Source organism: Dipodomys ordii, unplaced genomic scaffold (genome assembly GCF_000151885.1).
Source record: "Dipodomys ordii isolate 6190 unplaced genomic scaffold, Dord_2.0 Scaffold137, whole genome shotgun sequence".
NCBI lineage: Eukaryota > Metazoa > Chordata > Mammalia > Rodentia > Heteromyidae > Dipodomys > Dipodomys ordii.
In genome coordinates this window covers 1,921,005-1,942,027 of record NW_012267353.1, presented here as the reverse complement: position 1 = coordinate 1,942,027, position 21,023 = coordinate 1,921,005, and the positions used below count along the sequence as shown (strand labels likewise).

The 21,023-nt window shown below is 42.4% G+C and overlaps 1 protein-coding gene across 2 annotated transcripts in view; it reads right to left on the bottom strand.

The window, feature by feature from the left end:
- Ntrk2 (neurotrophic tyrosine kinase, receptor, type 2) overlaps positions 1-20,790 on the bottom strand; it is a 363,714-nt gene extending 342,924 nt beyond the window's left edge. For both annotated transcript variants that reach the window (XM_013031082.1, XM_013031083.1), the window contains exons 1-2: positions 20,715-20,790; positions 19,597-20,177 (exon numbers count right to left, since the gene is read on the bottom strand). In XM_013031082.1, coding sequence (XP_012886536.1) covers positions 19,597-19,808 — 212 coding nt within the window. In that variant the 5' untranslated portion in view covers positions 19,809-20,177; positions 20,715-20,790. The remainder of the gene's footprint in view (positions 1-19,596; positions 20,178-20,714) is intronic.
- Positions 20,791-21,023: the final 233 nt, after the last annotated feature.

The following is a 21,023-nucleotide window of genomic DNA, read 5'->3' as shown; positions in this document are numbered from 1 at the left end:
TTTAGGATCTCTGTGTGGGTCTCTTTTGATTCTGACACAATTTTTCAGCTAACATTTATAGGTGCTCTGAGTAAAGAGAGGAGCACAATGGGAGTAACACTACCAATTTTATCTCCACTGTTTGACTTCTTATCCTAACCTTTTTATAGAAAGCTAGAGATTACTTCTATTTTGTGGAGCTAAACTACAAAACAGCTAGTTGAAAGAATCCTAGTCATAAAGAGTTGTATAACATCACAATAAAGTTATTTTGCAGAAATAAATATATCTCAAAATCCTAAATAAATCTCTTATACAAACCTTTATTTAGGGGATTGTGTGTGTGTGTGTGTGTGTGTGGCACACATGCGCACGTGCTGGTACTGGGATTTAAACTCAGAGGCCTCTTGCTCTTGTATAGTTTATTCAATCAAGGCTGACACTCTTAACACTTGAGCCATAGTTCTACTTTTGGCATTTCTCTGGTTAATTGGGGATAAGAATCTGAAGGACATTTTCTTCGCAGGCTAGCTTGGAACCAGGATCCTCAGATCTCAGCTTCCTGAGCAGCTAGGATTAAAGGTGCAGCCACCAGCACCCAGGAGAATAGCAGTATTTTTTTAAAGTATAGTTTTGAGGTAGCCTGTACAGCCTCCTTTATAGAGACAGAAACTGGAAGGAGAAGCAGGTATGAAAACAGTTAAAATCTTTAATAAACAGAATTTCAGTTTTACAATGTGGAAAGACTTCTGGAGATGCTTGGTGGTGACATTTGCACAGAATGTAAATTTACGTAATATCATTGATCCATACTCTTAAAAATGGCTGAAATGGCCAGGCACTTTTAGCTTATACCTATAATCCTAGCTACTCAGGAAACTGAATTCTGAGGACCAGGATTCAAAGCTAGACCAGGTAGGAAAGACCATGAGATTCTTATCTCCAGTTAACCAGCAAAAAGTTGGACATGGAACTATGGCTGAAGTAGTAGAGCACCAACCTTGAGTGACAAAGCTAAGAAACAGCTCCCAGGCAGATCCTAAATTCAAGCCCCAGTATTTCATACAAAAAGGAGGCTAAAATAGTCCATTTGGATTTTATGTATTTTAGCAAAAATTTAAAGGTATATACAGAGAAACATATATATTTGATAAAGGCCTTGCAATTAAAGAGTGAGAAAGACAATTATAAGACAAAATGGAGTACAAACTATTTACCTTCAGAGTCCAGCAGAACTGTTAGTATAGAAACTGAAAAATAAATTGGACTGTGACCATTGAACAAAATAAAATTACAAAACAAGTCAATGATCTGAAGAATTACAAAGTCTGAATAATTGCTTAATCTGATTCCTGATTCGTCAGCACACAAAGGGTCAATATCACAATCAACGCCACACACCATTTCTATAAGACGAGAGCCACCTGCTAATACACCAAAGGGCTTAAGGGAACACCATCCTTTGCATCTGTCCTCTTAACCACAGTGCCTGCTCAATGCCAAATCTAAGCGAGTCCTTTTACTTTTTGATTCTTCTTCCAGTGTTACACAATCTGCTCTTCCCTCCAAATATAGACAGACACACAAAATAGAAACTAACAGGAAAGCTCAGACTCTACATCAGGCACTACTGCAAACATTTCACCCATATATCAATCAACACAAATTGACCTCACAGAAACTCAATGAGAACAGTTCTGTTATTGTCCTTACGTCTACCTGGGGGAACTGAGGCACAGGAAGCTTTAGTAACCAGTAAAAGTAGCAGGGGTCTATTTAACCCATTGCTTCCTAGCAGACTCTTCCGTGTCTTCCCTCATACCTGTTTTACAACAGGTATGATTCCTCTACACAACACTAAAAGAAAATAGAAAATGAATGGGTCAATCCCTATGCATACAACTGATGTAGTGATTTTTTTTCCAATTCAGAAACAAAAAAGTAGTGAGGAAATAAATTAAAATTTTAAGTATTATTATCACTATTTCAGGATCCTCCTAAGGTACCAGTACAAATAAATAAATAAAGTACTTAGCCATAATGGACTGATTGTTGAAATACTACAGTTAGCCAGAGACAGACTGCTCAGAAGAAAATTGTATGGAGAAGAGAAGAGAAAATGGTGAAACAGGAAGTGCTAATGAGCCCTAACAGTCCCACGGTGTGCCAGAGACAGACCCATGCTTTGCCCACCACGTGTCTGTGATGCCATCACACACTTGTTGTTGGAGGGGACTCCAGCATGGGCTGTCGTTGTCAGAAACGTGGACTCTAAACTTAATGACCACTGGAGAGAAGGGTTGGAGTACTTCAATGATGGAGCCATCTGGACAGCTGGGGAACCTCACTGCTGATACACACCCTGAACTTACCCAGTTCTAGAGTATCATCACAGCTCAAAACCGTGATGGTGAGATAGATCAATAGGACACAAGCCTGATCAGATTGGTCCATAGGCCCTTGGTTCTGAGCACAGGGCCTACACAGTTTAGAAGCCTTTCTTCTGTTCCCTTTTAGCAAGTTCCTTCCATGAGGCAAGGAAAAATCTACAGAGCTATCAGGAGACTCTCAGCTGTACTCATCCCCTCCTTTCCTGATCAGGTTCCCAGGATCCCATGATTCCTCCACTCAAAAAGTGAGTTTGTTCCTAGGGCCTATGCAGGCTAGATCTGTCCTCCTGAGAGTATAACATGCCTCAGATGTGCGTGCACATTCCTATACATGATGGTGTGAGGGTGTGAAGGCCCAAGGCTGTTGTTTATGGTACTGTTAATAGATTGTCCAAATTCCTGTTGATAGGTTGTTGAAAGGGAAGGGTGGGATGATCTGAGTCTCTACTTGTACCCTTGAAAGGGGCTATGCAAATGGTGCAATGATAGAAATGGAAGTAAATCCTATTAACTAGGGCCCAGGAAAGTGTCAGGTCAGAAGACATGTCCAAAACACATCAGCTGACAGAAAGAAAGAAAGAAAGAAAGAGAGAGAGAGAGAAAGAAGGGAGGGAGGGATAAGAAGGAGGGAGGAAGGGATAAGAGGGAGGGAGGGAGAGGAGGGTGGTCTGAGTGAAAGAGGAAAGCAAGGAGAAAGGTGGAAAAGAGGGAGGGGCTGGGCACCTGTGGCTCATGCCAGTAATCCTAGCTACTCAGGAGGCTGAGATCTGAGGATCACGGTTCAAAGCCAGCCCAGGCAGGAAAGTCTGTGAGACTCAAATCTCCAATAAACCACTAGAAAACCGGAAGTGGCGTTATAGCTCAAGCAGTAGAGTGCTCGACTTGAGCTAAAGAGTGCAGGGACAGCGCCCAAGCCCAGAGTTCAAGCCCCATAACCGACCAAAAAAAAAAAAAAAAAAGAGGGAGGGGAGGAGGAGAGAAAGGAGGTGGAAGGAAGGCAGGAAGGGAGGAGGGAGGGAGGGAGGGATGAAGGAAGGAAGGAAGGAAGGAAGGAAGGAAGGAAGGAAGGAAGGAAGGAAGGAAAGAAAGAAAGAAGGAGTCAATATAAGCCCATGTAAACATTCCAGCTCTCCTCCACAAAAAACGATGATTCAGCAAAAGAATATATATCACACTCTGGACTGTACACATATAGTTATAAAACAAAATAAAGAATATGCAATGACTGACCAAATATATCCTAGGCTAGGCTGGTTAAGTAAGACACCAAGAAATTAAAACTCCAGAAGACAGTTTTTACTAGTGAGAGAGAGCATTTCCTTGAAAGAATAAGTGAAACAACAAAGAAATGAGATCTCAGAGGGTCATAGTTCACGGTGAGACCTGTGACTCAACTGAAATGAAGATTTTTCCCATGAGAATTTAAATACTATGTGTCAGTTCTGTAACACCATTCCTTTCTAATAAATCTGTGACCAACTACACATCGAACTTAAATCCTTTTCATTTATATGTATACTATGATCACATCTAGGCATAAATACATAGATTTTTTATGTCCAGAGAGAATTATATTTTAGGATTCTTCAACACAATCTGTTCACCTATGAATTCCCCACTCTATATTTAAAAGCCTTCCAATCTCATATATCTATCAATTGTTTTATGATCCATTTGGCAAGCAACCATCAAAATTGACTAATCATGTTAATTATTATAGATATAAAGGGATCCTCATGAAACGTGAAGATTTGTCCAATGCATTTTGACTGCAAAGGCACAAGACTGCCCATTATCAAATGGTGCATTAAACTAGCCCAAGACATGATCCTTTTACATGCCTGATATTTGCAGTTATTTGAGAAAAATGAACAGCCTCTCCTATCATTACCACAAGGAAGATAAATCACATCTGAAATCTCACTCCAGCATCACTTTTTATATGAGGCACCATAAATGCAGTCACAGAGAAAGCTGTAATTGATCCACAAGGCTATCCACTATTAGCTATTACAGGATGGAAAAGTCACAAGTCTTTCTCATTAGACCCAGTTGTTTGTTGGAGATCAGATATTCTTAGAATAATTATTCCCCTCCACCCAGATTTATTTCTGCTATTGGGCTTAGCTGTTCTGCATCTGCCTTCATCTGCAGTCACTCACCCTCCCATCTTCTTTCCATGTGTTCATCTACCTCTGGGTACACAATCAGCCTATTTCCTTTCCATCATTCATCATAGAGAGAAATGCAGAAAATTTGTTTTATATTCTTAGAAAAGGGAAAATTCATCTCAGCCTCATCTACAACAAAATGCAATAAATTAAAAAAAGCAACATGTCTACTAAAAAAACAATTCCATTGAGCTCATAACTGACATCAGAAGACATTCAAACTGTTAACATTTTGCAAAAGAAAAATATTCTTACTTTTTTTTTGGGGGGGTCCTGTCGTGGGGCCTGAACTCTTGGCCTGGGCACTGTCCCTCAGCTCTTCAGCTCAAGACTAGTGCTCTACCACTTGAGCCACAGCACCACTTCCGGCTTTTTTCTTTTTGCTTATGTGGTGCTGAGGAATCGAACCCTGGGCCTCATGCATGCAAGGCAAGCGCTCTACCACTGAGCCACCTTCCCAGCCCCTATTCCTACTTTTTAAAGAGATTTTGAATCAATATTTCTTAAAGGCCACCACCGACCAATAGATGAAGAAAATCACTATTGGATATGACCACATGACTCACTGAAGAAAAAGAAAAGAAATATAAATAACTTAGAAACATATAAAACACTTTCATTCTGGGTCATAATTACAAAAATGCAAACTAAAATAGCAAAGATACTATTTCTCAGACATCTAATTGACAAATAGTGTTGGTTTAATCGACTAAAAAGCAGGTTAGTACCAATTTTGGTGGGAAAATAAAATAAGGTGCAATCTTTGCAAAATAAGTTGGAAATATCTATCAAAATCACAAATATCTCTATGATTCAAATTCTAGGCCATTTCCCTATAAGAAAAATCATCCATATGTGTAAGTATTTGTGCATTAGGTCATTCAATAGGAAATTGGTTACAGAAATCCCTCTATTCCATCCATGGATTACTGTAGCCATGAAGAAGATAAGATTTGTGTACATTATGCTCATGTAGGAAACACTGTTTAGACACACCAGGTAAAAAACTATCAAGATACAGAACATTCTCTCAAATGTGTATAAACCCCAAACAATTACATCTGTGCTATGTAGGCGCATAAACTATTTGTAAAAGGAGACATACCAACTAAAATCAACAGTAGGGGCTGGGTAGTAGAGTGTTTGCCTCGTATGCATTAGGCCCTGGGTTTAATTCCTCAGCACCATATAAGCAGAAAAAGCCAGAAGTAGTGCTGTGGCTCAAGTAGTAGGGCGCTATCCATGAGCTAAAGAGCTGAGGGACAGTGCCTAGGCCCAGAGTTCAGGCCCCACGACTGACAAAAATAATAAAGAAAGAAAGAATGAATGAATGATAAATAAACAAATAAATAAAATCAACAGTAGCTACTGAAGAGAGGGGACTGAGGCTGGTGTCAAAGGTAGACGGTAAACTAATATTTCCTAAAATATTCTTGCATATTTTTCATTTTTATCATATTCTGATACTACGTTTTAAGAAGTTAATTACTAATAAGATACCAGGCCAAATAAAAAAATTAACACATTTCAGAGAAAAGATGTGCCAAAAAAAATCACTCCAAAGAATTAAAAAGGCTCCCAGGCATGAGAAGCCTTGGCCAAAGGCAATAACCTTTCTAAAGAAAGAATGTGTCAATCAGAATTGGTACTGGGCATTGAAAGCAGGAGTGTTGTCCATCCAGGGACACAGGTCTGGGCCAAAGTACTTTAAGTTCTACAATTCCCTTTATGGAGATGGATGCTTCAGGCAAGCTTAGCTTAATGTCACTGAACATTTTAAGTGCAGAATTAAATGCCCTTGTTCTAATTCCAAGATCACCAAGCAGGCTTGTTCTCCTTTATAGATCTGCTTGCATAGAAAGAAACTCTCACACTGATTGCTGTATTCTTGTCCACTTACTAGTTATAGGCCTCTTTATATTGTAATATAATGACAGCCAAGTTTACTTTTTTAACTAAAAATTAAAAAAGAAAACTTTGGACTTTATTTTAAGAGACATAGGGAGCTCCAGGGCTGTTATAAGCAGAGTCATGATAAGATCAGCATTTTGAGAAGTGTTGTTTGTGGATGGAGGATAGGACTGCAGGCAGAGACTTAACCTGGGAAGTCACTGCAGCGTTTTAACTAAAGCACATTATTTTTCCTAAGTTCTTATTGATGTTCGTTTTCCCTCCCAGATTGCAAGCTTGGTAACAAGAGAGGAATCAAACCAGTCATTGTTACCCACTCCCAACAACCTACCACCATGTCTGGCACAGAGAAGACTGAAATCAAGATTTGAAGAGAGTAGGGAGCAGAGATGTAGGGCAGGAGGAAGGAAATAGATGGTAGAGAATTTTAAAAAAGTAAACAAACTGAAGAAATGTTTAAGAAAATCTGATAAGACTTTCTGATAAGATTTGTCTGCTGAAAGGAGAGAGCCTAGCCCGGTTGCTGGACCTCTGTACCAAGAGAGGTGTTGATTAACGTTGGTAATAGGTCCAAGTTCTTCCTAAAAAATTATGAGCACAGATTCAGATAGCCATAGCATGAAGAAGGTAACAAAGATCCAGATTCATAAAGGAAAAAGGAATATCAGCTTATTTTCCTCCCCTGTAATAGTATTGAAGCTTGAAATCATGGCTTGATGCTCTACTACTCTTTACTCTTTTTGCTTTAGTTACTTTTCAAATAGTGTCTCACATTTATATCCTGGCTGGCCTGCATCATTGTGGTCCTCCTATTTATACTTCCCACAGAGCTGGAAGACAGGTGTGAGCCACCATGCCCATCTTTTAGGGGTTGAGATGAGATCTCGTGAACTTGCGTGCCCGGGCTGGATTTGAATCTTGATAACTCCCAAGGAGCTAGGATTTCAGGTGGGAGCTGCCATGTCCAGTTAAGAGACATTAGCTCCTGAGGGAGAAGGAGAGAAAAGGGAATCCACAAGTAAGAATAAAAAGCAGCATCCAGACAAGTGGAAAAACAACAAAAGAGGTGATACGAAGACCAAGGGAAAATGATGCTTCCAGCAGGAAGTGAGAAATGAAGCCAAGTTCTGCTAAAAAGTCAATACCATTACAGCTGAGGAAAATACCCATAAAGGTCTTTGGGGACTCCAGTGGAGTGAGTTTGGTGAAGCAGCAGAACAAGACTGGATTACAAGGTGAGGAAACCGACATGATGAAATACAGATCACTTTCTCAAGTCTGGATTTGTAGAAAGGGCAGCCAGCCCATGAAGGGAGATAAAGGAGGGAATTCTGGGATAGTTTTAGGTGTGTCTGTATGTATGCCAATCCTGGGGCTTGAACTCGGGGCCTATGTGATGCCTTAAGCTTTTTTGCTCAAGACTAACACTCACTCTACCACTTGAGCCACAGCTTCACTTGTGGCTGTTTTTTTTTTCTTTTTATGCTTCATTGTTTGTAAGAGTCTCGTGGACTTTCCTGCTCTACCTGGATTCAAACTGTGATCCTCATATTTCAGCCTCCAGAGTAGTAGCTGGGATTAGAGTGTAGTTAAGATTACAGGCAAGAGCCACAGGTGGGAATAGTGTTAAAAGGAAATGTCCAAAGTGGAAGAAACAGAGCCCCACTCCAAAGCGAACATCTTTAGATATTGAGTGTAAAATAAAACTGAAAATACAGGCTCTTAAGAGGGAGGATGTTGCTGAAAGAGAAAAGTGTAGAGATGGTGGGATCTGTAATAGAGATGAAGTGATTAGTGGCAAGGAGAATGCCCTGCAGCCCTTCCATCATATCCAAAAGGAAAGGTGAGTTTCAGATACCTGCAAGCATCCTCCAATGCAAGAGGAGTGGAGGTAACCACAAGCATATAAAAACTCATTTGGAAGAGATAAAATACCAACACTCAGTAGGGTTATAGCCACCATAGATGAGGACCGGGGAACTTCCACTTCCAACCTACATATCAGGGCCACATCCTACTGTTAGGCGTGTTCAGATGCATGTGCATCTGTGTCTTTCAACACAGACACACACACACACACACACACACACATGTCACGCAGGCTCTCCTTGCCTCATTAAACCCCTTATATGTCTGTGGAACCCCAGCGTCCTCATAATGCCAGCTGAAATAAATTCGTGTTTGCATGGTTTGAGTTAAGTGACAGTCAGACCAAAAAAAAAAAAAAAAGACAGCCATGACAGTCAGAAAAAAAAAAGTGGTTACCTCTCACAGCCAAAATGAAAGAAATGTGAAGGACAGAAAGACAAGATTTGATTCTAATGACTTCTCCTACTGGATTTGACACAGGAAGTGGACCAAAAGGGCAAACCCATGAGAGCCCTCTAGAACCTTGTCTGCAAGTGTGACCAGGGCTGAACTGAAAAAGTTATCAACAAGGGTGGATGTTTTCATAAACTATGAACTATCTGTGCAATTGCTTCAATCTTTGCAATGACTGTTAAGAAAAGTGTCCCTGGCATCAGGGTGGGGGTGGGATCAGAGCTTGCATCTATTTGCAAGAAATTATGGGAGGGCAGCTACTCCTGGTGAGAGCTGAACTGGGGAGCTGAACTTAGAGAAAACCCACAAGTTGGACTTCTGTAACCTAGCCATCAAGAGCATAGGGCAGGTTCTGCTGAGACAAAGGTGAAGTTGAGAAAAGAATAGGAAATAGTTTGGTGGCTATGGCTAACTGATAGGCAGCCATAGAATCTCTTAGGGACTCACATCCATCAGATCCTGAACTCCAGGTTCAAAGCTCAGGCTGGGGAGGTTAAGTGATTTACCCACAGTGTCAGGACTGGATACTGTTGAAGTCTGTATAAGAACCCATCTTAGTGCATTTTCTATCACAACAACAAAATACCTGAGGCTGGGTACCTTATAAAGAAAGGCTGTGTTAGCTCATAGTTTTATAGGCCCAAGAGCATGAAGAACATGACATGGGCATTTTAGCTTCTTGTGAGGGTTTCATGGAACCAGAGTAGAAAGTCAGCAATGCAGACGTGCATGCAAAGATGGACATGAGACAGAGGGAGAGGAAGCTGACCACTTTAAAACAACACACTCTCCTGGTAACTAATCTACAAGCATAAGACCTAATTTACTCCCTGAAGATATGAAACTAGCTCTCCAAAGATGTGACTGTATTCATGGAGATGCACGTTCCATGTCTCAACTACTTCCTGTTAGACCTTTCTCCTAAGGTTCCACCATGTTTCAATAACAATGCAACAGAAGCTGAGCTTCCTAGTCGACAATATTTGAGGACAAACCACATCCAAATTATGTCAAGCCCAAACCCTCCCACCCTGCACTCCTTTTAGTCCTACCAGGTTCCTTAGCTTTGTCACCTGTATACGCTAATCTCATCCAGACTGGGTTAGCCACAGATCGCCCATCTGAGAAGAGCACAGAAGATTCCTTCACCATCCAGCAAAGGGCTTTACAGCTAACATCTACTTGAGTGAGGGCTTGAGTGCGTGCGTGCATCTATCTGTCTGTCTATCTGTGAACTGGAAACAATGCGAAGGGAGCTGAAAGCCAACCACACACAGGAAAAAGAATGAAGAATCACAAGGGAAAATGGCCAAACACAGGTTTCTTTGTTCTGCTTGATATGAAACAAAAATACTTGACTAGATAATTCATAAACACGGAATTGCTCATAATTCTAGTTCTAGAGGCTGGGAAGCCCAGCATCAAATCATCAGTAGGTCCTGAGCTGTGTGCAGGCCCATTTGTCTTAACTGGCACCTTTTACATGGTGTCCTCATGGTGGAAAGAAGACTTGAGCTGGAGCAGCCCTCTTGTGTAAGGACAGCAATCTCGTTATAAGCTCCACCCCATGTTCTAATCACATCCTAATGGCTCTACCCCCACCACCATTACCAGGTGGGGGTGTGTTAAATTTCAACATATAAATTAAAGAGGAGCACAAACATTCAGATTATAGTAACAGGGAACACACACACACACACACAAAACCTTCCACAATAGTTTTCGTGTGTGGGGTAGTAACAGTACAGAGTTGAAGCAAAACTGAGAGTCAACTAAAAAGAGCATGTGGTTGATTGGTTTACTTTTTAGTGTTTTAATCAGACCTTGCCAGGGAATTCAGAAGTCACTGTGTTAAGTTCTCCTTCCTGGCAGTCCTCACCCTTTTAGGGAGGGGGGCAACATGACCTACTGTGTAAGAGTCAGAGATTTGTACACAAGTCCTTCTGCCAGCTCACAGTGAGGGAATCAGGGGTACATGAAGGAGAGACAACTCTTCTTCCAAGGTTTAGAGTTTGCAAGATCCCATCTTTTTCAATTGCACTAAAGACTTCAGAAGAAGAAAACTAGACTTTCTCCATCTTTTGGTTCAGATTATGTACATAGACACAGATGATGAATGTAGATACAATAGGTCTCTGAGTAATCAGGTTGATTAACAAGTTGATGTACTAGCATTTGCAAACTTTACTCAGAGATGTGCCATCAAGTCCCAGCTGGGAGACCCTCAAAATGATTCATTAAAGAAGTTAAATCCGCTGAGTGCCAGTGGCTCATGCTTGTAATCCTCACTACTTGGGAGATCTGAGGATTGCAGTTCAAAACCAGCTCCAGCAGAAACGTCTGTGAGACTCTTTTCTCCAGTTAACTGCTCAAAAAAAGCTGGAAGCGGAGCTTTAGCTCATGTGGTAGAGAGCTGGCCTTGAGGGAAAATGCCTAGGCCCTGAGTTCAAGCTCCAGGATCAGCATAAAAAACAAAGAAGGGGGAAGAGAAGGGAGAAAATCAGAAGGAGGAGGAAGAAGAGAAAGAGATTGTTAAATCCTCAGTTATCAGGAAAAAAATTTAATTTATGGTAATTAAATTAAAAGAATCACATAGTGTGGAGAGTGTAGACGTTTACCATAGATGTATATGCTCATAAATACATGATATACACACAAATATAGTTCTGGTTTGTGTACCTAGACAATTATTTGTGGTGTGTGTGTGTGTGTGTGTGTGTGTGTGTGTGTGTGTGTGTGTGTGCTGGCACTGGGGCTTGAACGCAGGGTCTGGGCACTGTCGGCTTTTTCATTCATGGCTGTGCTCTATCACTTGTGCTACAACTCCACTTTCAGGTTTTTGGTGGTTAATTGGGAGATAAGAGTCTCAGAGACTATCCTGTTCTCAGCTTCCTGAGTAGCTAGGATTACAAGACATTCTGAACCACCAGCACCTGGCTTAGATAATTCTTGAGTTGTGAAGAATATAGGAAAGAGTGAGGTGTTTAAAAAAAAAAGGGACTTGTCCCCACGACCAACAAAAAAAAGGGGGGACTTGTTTATAATGAAAAATAGACTCCAACTAGGGTGTCATGAATAGTTATATTCTCAGTGAGGAGATGCAATGTTCCTTCAGGCATTCAAATCATGTATCTCTTAATAGTATACCAGATTGCAACCGCACTGAATGGACGTGGGGCAGAGGGTGGAAGGGGCGAGGATGAGATGAAACTTCAGTCTGCTTTCTCTCCCTCAGCATGCTGTTTAATGTGTGAACACCTTTTAAACCTCTAGATCTCTTTTAGGATTGTCTGGACTTTAGTGACCAAATTGTAGCAACTGGAATTAAGTACACGGAGCCCTAAGTGAGGTATTAGGCCGGGCTCCATCCCTAACAGTGTCTGCTCAGAGAGACCTGGGGAAAACAGATTGTCTTGACCATCTCTCAGAGGCTACAGAGACCATTTTTGACTGGTTCAGAGTGAGATTTCACAACTAAATTAGCAGATATCCACAGGCACTTACAGATGCTAGCAGATAAATCCCACATGAAACCAGAGATTTGTCTCAGAAGTGCATTCTTTCTGGAAAAGTCTTAGAGCAAGCTACTGATGACACATAAAATGGCAGTTGAATGGACTGTGAAGTTTTCACATTGTCTCAGTGGTAGAACTCCATCACTAGTCTTAGGGTATTGAGAAAGCAAAAGGCAAAAGAGAAATCAGGAAAGAGTACATCATCTGGCCAAGTCAGGGGGACATTTGCACAGACATAGCTATTCCAAGCCAAATCAGTTAACAGGCTTGGTAGAAAGGGTGGTGAGATCTTCCACTCACCTACTCTTCCCTGAGTTCTCTGTCCTCCTTTAATGCCAACCCACTAGGATAGCCTGGCAGCACAATCTTAGCATCCTACATTGCTGCCAACTCATAAGGGCTTTTCTTGGCAGCTTGACTTTGTGTTTGAATTGCTGGAAGACAAAGAATATTTGAAATTTAAAAAGTGTATATGCACAGTAAATTAAACAACCGCCACCACAAAAATAAATGTATGTGTTCCCGTTCGAAAGATAAGGTCACTGCTTCTGGATCAGTAGTAACTCATGCATTTTCTTCATGACTTGGTCCCCTATGCTTGTCTTCTCACTGCTGAAAAACTTTGTTAGTAGTAGGCTGGTGTCAGATGCGTAGTCTAAGGACCACACATGCCTAGCTAGTTCCCTCAAAGCCTGTAATGAAACATGACCTTAGGTAACTCTCTTTACTGCTCTTGGTATTTGCAAAGAGAAGGCTGAAGGACTTTTCTTAAGGTCTTTTCTCTTTCTGAGTTCTGGATTCTGGGCCTACAATATCCTCCTCGCCCAGTACTACTCAACCACCAGCCTTGTCAGCAGCTCCCACTTAAAAAGACTAAACTTAGGGAAATAAAGAGCAGACACTGAAGCATCCATGCAAAACTTGGTTGCTAAAGTTCTTCAGATTCACACATGCTGTTGATGGTGGGCACTATGCCCCCTACCTTCCTCTTTGATAGCTAATATATGCTTTGGGAACTTCAGAGCCAGGAGAAAATTGTCTGAGCATCAAACCCAAAAGCCCTTGCTCGGTGCCTGTAGCTCATGACTGTAAGCCTGAGAGTGCTGAGATCTGAGGATCCAGGTTCAAAGTCAGCCCAGGCCAGGAAAGGCCATAGATTTCTTTTCTCCAATTAACCAGTGAAAAGCTGGAAATAGAAATGTGGCTCAAGTGGTAGAGTGCCAGGCATGATCAAAATAGTCAAGTGAGAGCTTTAGGCCCTGAGCTCAAGCCCCAGTAGCAACACACACACACACACACACACACACACACACACACACACCTCAGTTTTCACCCAACAGGCAGAGGCCAGAGGCATTAAGCAGCTACCTTGAAATCTGGTAATAAGTTATCAGAGACTTGGGGATACATTCCCAGGTCAATGACTCCTCTTCCATGCTATCTATTTATTTGAAACCTATAAGAAGAACTAAGTACTTATATATTTTGGGTAGGATTATTATAACTTCAGAAGCACTCACTCATTCATCTCCCAGATCAATATTTATGACTTCCAGTCCTTTGGACACTCCAGAGAGCAAAGTAAGTGGTGAGAAGCCCCCCCCCTCATTATGTGGGACCTTTGCCTGTTTTAATGGAGATCGATCAGCAATCGAATGTAGAACTAAAATTATCAGGCTCCTGTAGAGCTTAGATCTCTGCCATTTAGGGCTGGAGGGTGGGATTTGTGTTTAAAATAGCTTGACCAAGGAGATTATGAAAACAATCAACTATTAATAATCCATGTTTCCCCTCTATCCTCTCTTTTTCTCTCCTCTCTCTCCCCAATACACACACACACACACACACACACACACACACACGTGCATGCACACACACTGCAAGCAAGTAAAAAGTTTGCCATGCCTACATAATCTCTCTTGAATCATCCTATTGATTTATAGGCATCAAGAGAGACTCAAAATTGACATTTCTCAAAGAGGTAGCAGATCCAGTGCCACAAATACATCTTACCACCTTTACCTAAGCTTTGGAGAAGGAGAAAGTTAAGTTAGCTTAGAAGATTATCCCAGTGTATGATATTTAGCAATGGTTTGAACATATTTCTTTCCCTAACAGGCAAGAGTGAGCAAGGAGTTAAAACCAGGGGCACTTATTTAGTACGCAAGGCAGTGGGGGGGAAGGAGGGGGAGAAAAAGAAAGAGAAAAGAAATTCAATTCCTTTCCCCCTGCTGAACAAAAAGTCTAGGTTTTATACTCCTATGACCTAGATATAGTCAAAGAGATCATACAAACTGTTCCTAGGGAGAAAGAGACCTCAACTCAACTGTTCAGCCAACTCTTTGGCTTACAAACCACTCTTACAAGAGAATATTGAAACAGACACAAAAAGAGGTTTAGCTGAATAACCTTAAACAGATCTAAACTCAGAGAAAAGTAGTGACACATTGTTTCTCCCTTCCATTACTAGCTGCTGTTCTCTCAAGTTAAGTCTCTGAATTCCCATAAGGAAATATCACTTTTCCAAGAAGAATAAGGAGAAGAGGAAGAAAAGAAGAGGAGGAGGAGGGGGGGGAGGAGGAGGAGGAGGAGAAGGAGGAGGAGGAGAAGGAGGAGGAGGAGAAGGAGGAGGAGGAGAAGGAGGAGGAGGAGGAGGAAACAAACCATATTTTCCTGTACAGTTAATGGGCAATAGGGAGGAGAGGAGAGAGAAAAGTGTCAGAAAAGTCATGGTGCTTTTCCATTGTTGTATGCAATCTAAGAAATATCTCCAGGTTGCATAGATTGAAGATTTGTAATGAAAAAGGTTTCAAATCCTTGTGCTTAGCTGTAGTCTACAAAATATTTCTGCTATGAAGACAGCATGTTGTCAACTCTAGCTTGCAAGCTGTATTAAATAATGAATGATGTAAATTAGACTGTCTTATTTATTAACAAGTCCAGTGTGGCTTATGTAACCACACTCAAAATATAAATGCATGGTTCTTAAATGCATAAAAAGCACAACCCAAAGTTCTAGAAGCCCCAAAGGAGGAGCCGAGAAGTAAATAGCAGAGTAATAAAAACTGATGCCTTCCACTGAATCCTACTGAATGCCAAGTTCTGTTTTTAAGTATGATTAATTGCAATGGCAAAGCTTATTAAGGTGAGAGGTCCAAAATCAATGTATTAATGACATAATATTACAGCTGCTTAAACAAGCCAACAATAAATTGCATATAGATGCTCTGACAATACAAGCTGCAGATTCTGCTTATGTTAAACTGAGGGAAAAATATTAGACTTGCTTCTCATTATTTTTCTTTGTCCTGGGTCTTGATCTCAGGACCTGGGTGATGTCCCTTAGCTTTTTGTCTTGAGGCTGGTGCTCCAACATTTGAGCTCTACCTCCATTTCCAGTTTTTGATGGTTAATTGGAGATAAGAATCTCGTGAACTTCTCAACCAGGGCTGGCTTCAAACTGAGATCCTCAGATCTCAGTCTCCTGAGTAGCTAGGATTACAAGCATTGCCCACAGGTTACTGATATGGTTTCTTGAGACTAATACTCAAGAAACTCTGAACAAAACCCCCACTGGCCTTCATAAAACATGTGCTTTCTAAAAGTACCTATCCTTACACACACACACACACACACACACACACACACATATACATACACACACACAGAAAGAGAGAAAAAAAGAGGGAGTATGGGTTATGTATATTCATATGTATATATGGATGTACTTAACACACTGTATACTGGAAAATGGTTAAGATACTAACTTTGATGTTATGTGTATTTTTAGCACAGTGAAAACATAGTCCATAACCCATTTTAACTGTGCATTTTTCATACTTGGTAGGACAGAACTTACTCTCTGTGATATAGTTTGGTACTGATACAATAGGGACCTAAATAGTCAGTTAGATAATTCTAACAATAGACTTTAATGTTGAGTTCCAATTTTATATGACATTGGTATTTTTTTTGTTTTTGTTTTTGTTTTTGTCAATCATGGCACTTGAACTCAGGGCCTGGGCGCTATCCTTAAGGGTTTTGTTTTTTTTTTTGTTTTGCTCATTATACCACTTTGAGTTTTGGTTACTTGGAGATAAGAGTCTCAGGGACTTTTCTGCCCAGGCTGGCTTTGAACCACAATCCTCATAACTTAGCCTCCTGAGTAGCTTGGATTACAGGCATGAGCTACCAGCACCCAGTTACATTGGTATTATTTTAAAGCTTAACTTAGCACAACTGTGAGTTAAGCATTGTCAATATCAGGAGCTTCCACTCAGCGCTGAGTATGGATTACAGACAGAGTATGGATTACTATGTAGAGAAATAGAGATATAACATAGCAGCTTAGTAGGTAAACAATATAAGACTGGTATTGGGACAGAATAGTTTTTATTAAAATAAGTTAGAAGTTTGGTGTTGGTTGCTAACACTTGTAATCCTAGCTACTCAGGAACTCAGGAGGCTCAGATATGAATATTGAGGTTCAAAGCCAACCTGAACAGAAAAGCCTTGATCAAAAAAGCTAAGGAAGAGCTCTCGGCCCTGAGTTCAAACCCTACTATCAGCACAAAAGATAAAGTAAAATCTGTTTGAACAATCACTGGCAATAAAATGTCAGTTGAGCCTGAAATGTGTGCAAACACAAAACTGTCTTACTTTTTGATTAATCTGTGTATATATTTTAAGATATTTTACCGCTGGCTATCTCTGAACTCTAAGGACAAAATGGCTTAATATAAAGATGCTAAAAGATACACAATTTTTAGTGATAAATGAAGTAGTAAATGTGTTGCTTTATCAAACTTTCAATGCAGATTGTTTACACTTATTCCTGATGGTTTTTTTTTTGAAAAAAAATATGTAACTTCAGCCACACACCAAGTAGATTAAAACTTCAAGACAGGTTATTTTAGGAATACCATTGGATTTAATAACAAAGTTTTAAAAATGCCTAGTTTGGTTCCAACTGTAGCTGGTATCCACTGGCCAAGAATTTCAAAGCTGTTCAAGCAAATATTAATATGTAAGAAGGAGAGCACAGATGGTGTCGTAGAGTGAAACAAATTCATCCACGGATGTCATTTTGAGATCAAAAAGGCAGAATGAAAAATAAGTATGTGGTGCCTTCCAAACAAGTATTGCGATACATTTTACCTGGGCACTGATGGGCAAGGTTGAAACACAGCTGAAGGACAGAATACACAAACATACATTTTCCCATTCCTCAATCTTCTCCCCCAGACTAATATTATTAACCTAATTGAATGCATCTTAAGCACTCTGTCCCACATACCTCTCAGCTCCTCCAGTACCAATGTGTTTTTAAACCAGGAGAAAAAAAAAATAAGAGCAAAACCCTAGAATGTTGTAAATGAATGATCATGACAAATGCTTTTAGTCAACATTTCAAAAACCCATCTCAAAAAAAAAAAAGGAAGATAGAAACCTGCCATTAGATATTAAAGAAAAGAAACAATTGTGAGAACAGATAGAAGAAAGCTCTGCTGAAATCTATTGATTTCATTAAAGATCCGGAAGGTTAGATTAAGGTAACTTTTTAATTTAAAGGTAATTTTGTTGCTTTCTTTTCTCAGCTGTTAGCCTCAAAAATATTAAAGTGAAAAGGCATTAGCGATAGCTCATCTCTCTCTTTACTATAGGTCTATAATTTAAGACAGACTTTAAAAGCAATCACAAAGGAAAAAGCCCCAATACTGAACTGTATAAATACACCCTTCACGGCATCTAAGCAGCCCTGAAGGATTCTGAATTCCATATGGCCTCCTCCATCTGACTACTGGCATCCATCTCATGAAAAAGACTGACTCTTCAGACCAGCCTGTGAGAGCACCAACCAGCCCAGCCTGAGGCTGGTATGGGTAGTGCCCTACCCACCCTCCTCTCCTGCCCGAGGTGCTGCTCTCTCCTTGCCAAAAAGATTGAGACGTTAGCATTCCAGACTCAGCCCCATGGTTGGCTGCTCCCAGCAGATCCTGCAATGCCAGGCCTGCGTATCCCCCTCCAACTCTGTTGTCATTTCCTTCTGCCCAAGCCTTACAATGTGAGCATCACAGCAGAACAGGCAACAGCGACCAGGAAGCTCTCTTACTTACATTAAAAACAGGTTATCTTCATCAACTACGTTGGCAGAAACATGGTTGAGCATTTTTTCTCTGTGGGGGGAAGGAATGCATGCGCACTCGCCAACCGGAAGGCCACAGCCCAAGCCCTACTTTCAAGGCTGTCTATCTATCTCGGTGTCAAACATGGTAAAGAAAATCCGGGAAAAGTTTGTCTCACAATCTCTTTGTGCAAATGAATAAGGCCTCATGTTCATGAAATATAGGAAATAGCCACATTCCTAAGAAAGGAAAAAAATGATAGCAGAGGTGATGTAGGAATTCTAGACTGAGAACTGGTGAATCCTTGCTTGGCAATGTAATTGCCACAAGTTATCTGAAGGGAAGAAAGAAATACATCGTTTTGTCTCTCCACCAAGTCAGGACGCTCTATATCATTTCTGGGGACTTAAAGGTCCCAGTCTAAAGCTAGCATGCATCAGAGTACTACACCATCCTGCCTAGCCCCAGGAAATTATTCAATGGGTAATTAAGATTTATAATCCAAATGGTCTCCAAATCATATCTCTGGGAAGTCAAGTCCAAATTAAATCAGAGCAGGCTTTTAGGCTTCCAACGATCACATTTTCTCTTTTGAGCAAGTGCATTTCAACACTCAGAACTTCTCCTCTTACAGATCATTTTCAAGGCCATCTCTAGATGCAATCTCCTAAGCAAAAATCTGATAGAGGAAATGAAATGGGAAATTGGTTAACTCCAAGCCTTAGAGAAAGCTGTTTAAGGGAGAGACTCTTAACTTCCTTCAACAGATTGCTGAAAGTTAATTATTTTAACCTCCTTGCTAGTAAACATGACTGTAGCTTCTCCTGACACAGCATTTCACAAAACAAAAATGTCCAAAACTGTTACTGCATATGAAAAGGCTAAAGCACACCTATCAGAACTTTGAAATATAAAATGTATCAAGAATTTCTCTCTCAAAGGAAAAGATGCATATATTTATATATTTCGCCTATAGTACTTATTTTGAAGTGCATTCCATCTTCCTGCCTTAGCAGCCTCAAGACAGTGAAAACACACAGGTAAGTGGCAGATGGCTCCTCCTGTATTTCTGGTGTCTGACTTCTTCCCACACTTGAGACAGACAGCATGCACATCCAGAAACTACCACCTGGACAGCCTGAGCCCCAAGATCCAGAAGAGAAAGAGGGCACAAGGCACTCACATTTCGGTGATGTTCTCAGGGTCTGCACTGTTCATCTCCAACCTCGGGAAAGCCACGATGCCAGGAGAAGGGTCGTTGCACCAAATCCGAGAAACACTGCATTTACAAGACACTGGGCAAGCGAGAGCTGCCCTCCAGAAGCCCAAAAGCAGCCAGCAGAAGCCCCAGAGCCTTGCCATGGCGGGTGCATGCCACCTCATCCAGGACGACATCCCTAGCCGCCAGTGCCAGGCGGAGTGCGTGTTCCCGCGCTGCAGCCGCCGGCTTCCCCCGCCCGGGCGGGGAGGCCTTCCCGGCGCTCTCTGCCCTCTCCGCTCGCTGCGCTAGTCGCAGACGCGCCAAGTGGTGCGTGTCCAAAGCTGAGTGTGTCCGGGAATGAACGTGTTCCAGCGGGTGGCGAGGTTTACAGGGGCCGGGGCATCACGGGCCGCTTCGCAGGGGGCGCTACCGCCGCGCGGAGCTGCACCGACGATGAGGCTGCATGGCCCGGCACGCCTGGCACCGGCCGGCGGCGCTCCCGGGACTCGCGGGGCGCAGACTCCTGGTTACATGCGCAGGGGGATCCGGAACGCTCCTCGGGGCTGAGGATAAATAGACACACATAAGACGAAGCGTAGGATCCTACCTACCTACCACGAATTGGGACTCTGTCCCTCCGCGATTGCCTCACTTCCCCCTCCCCATCCCTGCCACCAGACCCCAACCCGAAGACTGAAGATGGATGGAGCGTCCAGTCCCGGGGCCCAGGGATCCACTTGCCCGGTGATGGCACCGGCGACGCTGGGACTACCAATATGCCCACCCTCTCTCCAAGCCTGAGGCCGAGGGAAGGAAGCTAGGGAAAAGGTCCTCGAGATGGGATGCCATGGCACAGGCCGGGCACAGGACGCTTTAAAGGGGAACAAGGAGCCTGCCGGTGTCGGTGCTCTGCGACGGGGGTGGGGGGACCCCAATGATGCTGCAGAATCCACCGCGGCCGCTGGGCGCGGGGGGCGCGGGCAGGTGGCGCGGCACGTCCCACCTGGGAAGCAGCTGTGGCCGCCCCAGGGGCGGAGTGGGGGGGGTGGAATCCGTGAGGGCCCCCCGAGGCGACTGAGGGCACTGCCTGCGCTGCTCACCCAGCCTTCGGCGCCTCAAGCCCGCCGCGGAACCTGGATCCAGGCTCCGGCTGCTGCTAGGCACTGAGCGCAGTGAGCGCAGAGAGAGAGAGAGAGAGGTGGGGGAGAGAGGGAGAAGAGAGGAGGAGAGGGGGGCGAGAGAGAGAGAGAGAGAGAGAGAGAGAGAGAAGCAGCCGTGAGGCTCGGGCTCCAACCCAATTCCGGGAGCGGCCGCCGCCGCCGCCGCCGCCGCCGCCGCCTCTGCTACTGCTGGCGAAGTGACGTGAGGGCTGACGCAGAGCAGGGGCAGAAACTCCAGAAAATTAGTCT